The sequence below is a fragment of the Balaenoptera musculus genome, chromosome 6, assembly GCF_009873245.2.
Source record: "Balaenoptera musculus isolate JJ_BM4_2016_0621 chromosome 6, mBalMus1.pri.v3, whole genome shotgun sequence".
In the NCBI taxonomy this organism is placed as follows: Eukaryota; Metazoa; Chordata; class Mammalia; order Artiodactyla; family Balaenopteridae; genus Balaenoptera; species Balaenoptera musculus.
In genome coordinates, this window is record NC_045790.1 from 109,512,652 (window position 1) to 109,520,337 (window position 7,686).

Here is a 7,686-nt window from a genome sequence, read left to right on the forward strand (position 1 = left end):
GCGGGGAGTGTGGGTGGCCCGCAAGCCCCCCGGCGTCCCCCGGCTGCTCTGCCCAGCCGAAGAGAGCTCAGACGTGAGGCCAACCAGGCCCTGCGCCCCTGGCAGGTCAGGAAATGTGCTGGAGGCTCGCTCGGCTTCCTGATGGAGACCCTGGGGGCGGCCGGTTCCCGTGGGGGATAGGCCCCTCTGGGGAGGGGGGCCCGGGAAGCGCGCAGCGCCGGCTTCTTCCCCAGCAACCAGCACCACACCCCCATTCCGCTCCCACCCCCTGCCCTGCGGATGTGGGCAGATCCTGCCCTCCCAGGCCCAGGAGAACTGGGGTTTGCCGGAGGGTAGGGGTCTCTCCTCACCACCCTCTATCCTCCCCTCCACCTCCAGGCCGACCTGAAAACAAGGCACCGCCATCCTCTATAATCGACTTTTTATTAAGATTATAAATTTAAACAAATAATCTGAACAGTTTTACCCGGTGATATACAATTCAGTATGCACAAAAATACAGGGCGATGAGGGAGAAGGGCCAAGAAAGGAAGGGTTGGCAACTTGTTTTGGAGTCCACATGGTGCTGATGATAGAGAACCAGAGGGGCTGCAGACCAACCCCACCTTTTTACAACAAAAGGCTTTAAATTAAACAAGATCTATCGAGCTAAAGACACAGGACGGGGCTGTCACAGGCTCGAACAATGCTGGTTTCATGAAATGCAACCGAAGGCTGAACCAGGACAGTGCAACTTAGAAGCACACACACAAACACCACATCTGACCAGGAACTTAGTGAAAAGTCTCCAACGCAGTCGGCGGTCCCGGCCCCTCCCTCCCTCGGGGCCGCCGGGGATCCAGGTGAAGGAATCGACTTCCTTTTTTGTTTAGTGAGGACCGCAGTGCTGGGCATGATGGGAAATGTAGTCGGCTGTGCCCGCCCCCCACCCCTTCCCCAAACAGTGTCCGAGAGTGTCGGGGTGTCGGGCGCCACCCCCGAGTCTGGAAGACGGGTGGAGGAGGGGAGGAGGACAGAGCCAGAGGGGCGGGGAGAGGAGGGGTTCAAGACACCCGCCCCGCGAAGAAAAGAAAAAAAAAGTTGAAGTGTTTTCATTTCTGCCTTCTCATTTTGAGAACTTTGGAGGCCGCCCCCAGAGAGGAAATGTGACCCAAACGTCCCTTTCGGAGATAGAGTTTGCCTTTGTTTTTGCTCAGGATTTCACAAGACCCATTCCTCACCCCACGGAGGGACTCGGGAGAACGGAGCGCCGGGCTTCCTAGGTCTGACAACTGATTGGAATCGGAGCCCCGGGCCCCGCGCCCTCCTGCGCTGCGCCCCCAGCGCGCCCCGGCGGTCCGGGCGCCCTGCCTCGCCCCCGGCTGCCCGGCACCTCCGCCGGGCAGCAGCCCTTCCTCACGTGGCTGGCTCCTCGCTAAACACCACTGCAATCACTACAATAAAAAGAAAAAAAAGAGTAGGAGAAACACAAAGCATACTTAAATAGGCGCTTTTTCTCTCTGCAAAAATAAAGTCCAAGATCTTAGATTTCTTTTTTTTTTATTTTACAATTTATAAAACATCAGCCATCTCTCTCTGCTCGCCCCCAGCTCAGCCCCGAGTGGCCGGGCGCCCGTTCGTTCCCTCCTCTCGCCCCTTGGCCGAGTCTTTGTCTGGCCCCAGCCCCGCGGGGCCCCGGGTCCCCGTGCCCTCGGGGGTCCCTAGAAGGCGACAATGGCTCGAGTCCAGGCGCCGAGGCTGGCGAGCGCCTGCTTGGCGCACAGCTGCCCGTTGAGCGGCGGCGGCTGCTCAGAGGAGTCCGGCTGTCGGCTCACTAGCCCGGAGAAGCCCGAGCCAAAGATGGAGATCAAGTTTGAGATGTTGGACGCGTCCGGGGACGAGTCCGGGCAGAAGTCCTCGAAGCGGGCGCGCTTGCAGGGGGCGAACGGGACGCCCCCGGGGGGCTCGGCCCCCAGGTCGCCCGCGTCCTCGTCGTCGTCGTCCTCCTCCTCCTGGCCTGGGTAATACTTGCGCTTGCAGCCGGCGGCGGACGCCAGGCCGGGTCCCGGGGCGCCCTGGCCACAGCAGGGGCAGTGGGCGGAGGCGCAGCAGTCCTGGTGCAAGTAGCCGTTCTCCACCGTGGTCACCACGTGAGTGTCCAGGTCCAGCACGGTGGTCTGGCTGCTGCAGTGCACGCCGAAGTCCGAGGGGGCCGGGTACGCGCCCGGTAGAAGCGGGGGAGGAGGCGGGGGCCGGGGAGGCGGGCGGGGAGGCGGCCGGGGGGTAGCTGAGGGGCGGCAAATGGGGGCGGGAGGGAGGCGGAGCAGGAGGCCGAGGCGAGGAGGGTCAAGCGGGAGGCGGGGAGCGGGGGCGGCGGTGGGGCGTAGAGGCGCAGACCCGGCTGCAGCGGCTCCAAGGGATGCCGCGGTGGGGCGCGCCGTGCGGCGGCTGGGAGCGCGGCGCACCCGGGCAGCTCCGAGAGCGCCCCCGCGCCGCCCGCGGGCGCCCCGGCCGCCGCCGCCGCCGCGCAGCCCCTGGGCGCCGGGTGCTGGTGCTGGTGCAGCTGCTGCTGGAGGTGCAGCTGGTGGAGCTGGTGGAGCTGGTGCAGCTGGTGCCGGGCGACAGGTTTCGCGCGCCTCCGCGTCCCCGCCGCCGCCAAGTTGGAGCGGGCCGAAGTCGGCCGCGCTGGCCGGCATGCCCGGCGCCGCGTACGCGAGGTGCTGGTGCTGGTGGTGGGGCGGCTGCTGCTGTTGCTGCTGCTGCTGGCGCCGGTAGAGCTCGGCGTAGCGCTCGCTCAGGTAGAGCTGGCGCGCGTTGCGGAGCACGTAGGACACCAGGAGGTTCTTGTGCAGCTTGATGCCGCCGCGCTGGGTCCGGGAGCTGTGGATCTTGCGCAGGGAGATGCTGATCAGGCTCTGGGCGTCCAGGGCGCACTCCATGCTCCCGCGGAGACGGCGGCGGCGGAGCAGCCGCGACCGCTGCTGCTGCTAATGCTGCTGCTGTTTCGGCCTCCAGCCGGCCTCCGGGACGCGCTGGTCAGGGGAAACGGAGCCCGGGTCAGCGGGTCGGCTGCGCTCCGAGAGGAGCCGCCACCATGCGCTGCGCGCCACCCGCGGGCTCGTGCTCCCCAGACGGCGCCAAAGCAATGAGCCTCGGCCGGCCCCAGCCCCAGCTATTTAGCCGGGCGTCCGGGCCCCGCCCCACACCAGATGAGCCAATAAGAGTGCCCAAAACCTCCCGAGTGACAGACGCTACCCGCCCCGGGGCCACTAGACTGGCCAATCAGACCAAGGCGGTTCCTTTGTGCTATTCAAATACCGAACGGACCCGGGGCCTCCAACGCCGCCGCTGCCTCGAATGTTCTCCTGTGGCTGCGGCGCCGCGCGGGACTCGGAGCCACCGAGGCCGCTGTCTGCGACATGGGTCGCCTCGCAGCCGCCACGTTGGAGCCCGCGGCCGCCCTCGGCCTAGTTCCTGGGAGCCGGGGGTCGGCTCACCTGCGTGCTGCTGCTACGGCTCCTCCCCCTTCCGCACGGCTGGGCCTCACCTGCGGCAGGTGAGCGCGGCTCCCACTCCCGGCCACGCGGCACCTCCTTTCTTACTTACCGCCCCCAGGTGACCCGCGGGACGCAAGGCTTTTGCAAGAGACTAGTGGGGCAGCCGGCTTGACCTTTGGGGACCCCTCAGGAGAAAGAGATTTCGAGGTACCCTCAGCCGCCGAGTTATGTTGGGCCTGACTCCTTGACTTTTCGGCTGAGGAGACTCAGGGAACACTCGGGGAAGGGCCGTCCTCCCCATTTGTCTGACGGGAGAAACCAAAACATGGTGAATTTTGGTCTCCTCTGATAGGGGAGGCTTGGAGGCGTGCCCCTCGCCAACAGCTGAGGTCTAAAGGCGTTCTGAGAGCTGACATCCAGTGTCCTAATCACCGGTTCTGTAACCTTTCCTTGCCTTCCTAACTAATAATAATGACAATAGGGACTGTTATTAAGTGCCTAGGCCGGGGCAGGCCCGGCCAGAAGCGCCCTGACTCGCTCCCCGTGACTGCAGGCAGAGCGGGGACCTGAGTCTCTGAGGACCGGGGTGACTCGTGGCGGAATCCCACAGCTCCTAAGGGGCAGAGCTCGGATTTGTACCAGGGCTGTGAGCTCCAGGCGGGAGGCGAATACCAAGGGCCGAGGAACTCGCTCACTTAACTTTTGTTGACACTTTTGTTTTCCTTCTTGTCCTGAACCATTTACGGGCCACCTCCTCCCAGCTGGGGCCTGATATGGTGGGGACGATCTCCAGGGCGCTCTCCCCCTGGACTGGGAAGCCTGAAAGGGGGTGACTGCTGCTCAGATAGGGGGGGTCCAAGGCGCCTGGGTGGGAGGGTCTCTTTGAAGTGGTCGGGAGGTTTGCCTGAGGAGGGGGTCCTCGAGTTGGCCCCTGAAGGAGGAAGAGGCTTCACAGAGAGTATGAGGGCTAGGTGGGCCTTGGGGGCGATTGGGGGGCGGTGCTGGGGTGGGACGAGGTCCCAGGAGCAAACTTCCTGCTGTTTCCCCCTCTCCTTGGGATTTCTTCTGAGTTTCCTCTTTCCTTGGGCCTGTTGTCCTCAGCACCTACTTCATCCCTTGGCAGGAGTAAAGAGACCCAGCCAGCCCGTTCTGTACTTTCTGGGTCTCCCCTCAGACTTAAGAATTCTCCAGGTTTGTTTCCTCAAACAAATTTTCAGCATCTACTCAGTGCCAGGCATCAAGGGTAAAAATAGATTTAGGGAGCACGTACCCCACTTTTCAGATGAAGCTTGGGGCACTGACAGTGGAAGGGACTTGCCTGAGGTCCCACAGCTCCAGATCCAGTGCCCTGGCCTTTCCATGCCATCTGTGAACAATCTGAAAGTGGTCTGAGCCCCTGTGATCAGAAGCACCTCTTCTGCCCCCACCCAGAGAAGCCAGGATTGACATTTTAGGGGAACTGTGAGAAAGGGCCTCTTACTTCCATACTATTGGTGATCTGGTGATAGGAACACACAGGAGTGGAACTTGTTTATGTGATAGTACCTGTAAGAATAAAAATATACTGCTCCTTACTTCCCCAGGGCCTGTCTTGACACAAAGCCTTCGTTCGTTTATTTATTTGTTTTTTTAAAATAAATTTATTTATTTTATTTATTTATTTTTGGCTGTGTTGGGTCTTCATTGCTGTGTGCGGGCTTTCTCTAGTTGTGGTGAGCGGGGGCTACTCTTCGTTGCGGTGCGCGGGCTTCTCACTGCAGTGGCTTCTCTTGTTGCGGAGCACGGGCTCTAGGCGCGCGGGCTTCAGTAGTTGTGGCACACGGGCTTATTTGCTCCGCGGCATGTGGGATCTTCCCGGACCAGGGATTGAAACTGTGTCCCCTGTATTGGCAGGCGGATTCTTAACCACTGCGCCACCAGGGAAGCCCCCATTAGTTTATTTTTGAAGTTCACCTTTGAGATATCATTAGCATGTGGAGGGAAGCGGGAGGTCCTATCTGGTTCTACAATCACGTCTGGGACCCATGGCGTCTGGCACATTGCAAGATGCCAAGAATGTAATTTTTTTTTAACATCTTTATTGGAGTATAATTGCTTTACAATGGTGTGTTAGTTTCTGCTTTATAACAAAGTGAATCAGCTATACATATACATATGTCCCCATATCTCCTCCCTCTTGCGTCTCCCTCCCACCCTCCCTATCCCACCCCTCTAGGTGGACACAAAGCACCGAGCTGATCTCCCTGTGCTATGCGGCTGCTTCCCACTAGCTATCTATTTTACATTTGGTAGTGTATGTATGTCCACGCCACTCTCTTACTTTGTCCCAGCTTACCTTTCCCCCTCCCCATGTCCTCAAGTCCATTCTGTACGTCTGCATCTTTATTCCTGTCCTGCCCCTAGGTTCTTCAGAACCTTTTTTTTTTTAGATTCTATATATATGTGTTAGCATACGGTATTTGTTTTTCTCTTTCTTTTTTTTTTAAATTTATTTTATTTATTTATTTTTGTCTGCATTGGTTCTTCTCTGCTGCATGCGGGCTTTCTCAGTTGTGGCTAGCAGGGGCTACTCTTGGTTACGGTGCACAGGCTTCTCATTGTGGTGGCTTCTCTCCTTGTGGAGCACGGGCTCTAGGCGCGCGGGCTTCAGTAGTTGTGGCACGCGGGCTCAGTAGTTGTGGCTCGCAGGCTCTAGAGTGCAGACTCAGTAGTTGTGGCGCACAGGCTTAGCTGCTCCGTGGCATGTGGGATCTTCCCGGACCAGGGCTCAAACCCATGTCCCCTGCATTGGCAGGCGGATTCTTAACCACTGTGCCACCAGGGAAGCCCTGTTTTTCTCTTTCTGACTTACTTCACTCTGTATGGCAGACTCTAGGTCCATCCACCTCACTACAAGTAACTCAATTTCATTTCTTTTTATGGCTGAGTAATATTCCATTGTATATATGTGCCACATCTCAAGAATGTGTTATTAATGCTGATTTTGGACCTTCATTCTGTGCTTGCTGAGAATTTATTGGGGGAAACTAAGACTTTGAGTGTATGTGCCTTGCTCAAGGTCACTCAGCCAAGAAGAGGTTGAGGCAGGATTTGAACCCAGGTCTGTTTCCAGGATTGGAACTCGCTTTAGGTTCTTTGAAATCAGCTGCTTGCTTCTGCTGTGGGTGGATCTGAGTCCAGTTCTCAGGGCTCAGCTCATGGCGAACGTAACCTTGACTTGATCAACACCCCACGACTATCCTGACAACGGCTGTGAGACCAGGGCCTGCAGGACCCGTGAAGGAGCAAATCTCTCTCCAAGCTCAGCTCATCACTGACAGCCATTCTCAGAGCTGCACCCCCTAACTCTGGGGGTCCAGATGGGACACCAGGTAGGGATGGAAATGGATTCCCTAGCCACAGGCTGGGGGCAGGGGAGCCAGCACCCCCTACTTAGCCTCTGCCCCAAGGTGAGTTTGAGCTCTTCTAAGGGTCTTCCACTCCCTGGGGCCAGCTGAGAAGTGGTCAGCCCCGTCTGCGTGGCCCCATTCTTTGGGCCCTCCTGTCTGGGGCCCGCATTCACCTGGTCTCCCCACCTTCTCAAGAATCAAGAGGTGGCTAATGGGGAGGGCTGAGCAGTTGTCCAGCTTAATAAAACCCTTGATCTTTTTTGGGGTGGCCTGGACGGGAGAGTTGCTGCAGCTGTCGTAAGAAAACACTTGCTGAAGGAGGCAGTGGAACAGCTGAGCTCTTTGGTGCCCCTGGGAGCAATGAAGATTGGGGGGCGCACAGTAGGAATTCACAGACGTTTATAGAATGGGTGGGTCACACATAAGGCTTCTGTTCAGACGTTCAACGGCTCAGAGCAGGGTACTACAGACCGTCCAGGGCATCGGGTGTATACGTGTGTGTATGAGTATCTGTGTGCACATGTGTGCAGGGGGGCAGGTTCGAGTGAGACCAGGCTTCTTGGAATGAAGGGCTGGCCTTATTGGTCTGGGCACCTGAGAAAGGTTGGGGCGCTCACCTTTTCCCCCCTGGAGCTGGGAGATTACATCTGGCCCTGAGTCACCGCTCCCTGGAGGAAGTTAATTAATGCCTAAATATTTACCGAGGGTCTGCTGGGACAGTGGAGCAGGGCACAGAACCTCTCGGGACCTGGGCTCCCGTCAAACCCCCGGTGCTGTCAGCCCCACAGTGGAGCCGTGAACACCTTGAAATGCCACATATG

The 7,686-nt window shown here is 58.6% G+C and overlaps 1 protein-coding gene across 1 annotated transcript; it reads right to left on the reverse strand.

Moving 5' to 3' along the window:
• Positions 1 to 1,652: 1,652 nt before the first annotated feature.
• On the reverse strand, positions 1,653 to 3,139 carry IER5L (immediate early response 5 like). Its single transcript, XM_036854081.1, is given in 6 exon segments — positions 1,653 to 2,214; positions 2,216 to 2,325; positions 2,327 to 2,400; positions 2,403 to 2,430; positions 2,432 to 2,605; positions 2,607 to 3,139. Coding segments are annotated over 6 exon segments (1,212 nt in total). The 5' UTR covers positions 2,919 to 3,139; the 3' UTR covers positions 1,653 to 1,700.
• Positions 3,140 to 7,686: the final 4,547 nt, after the last annotated feature.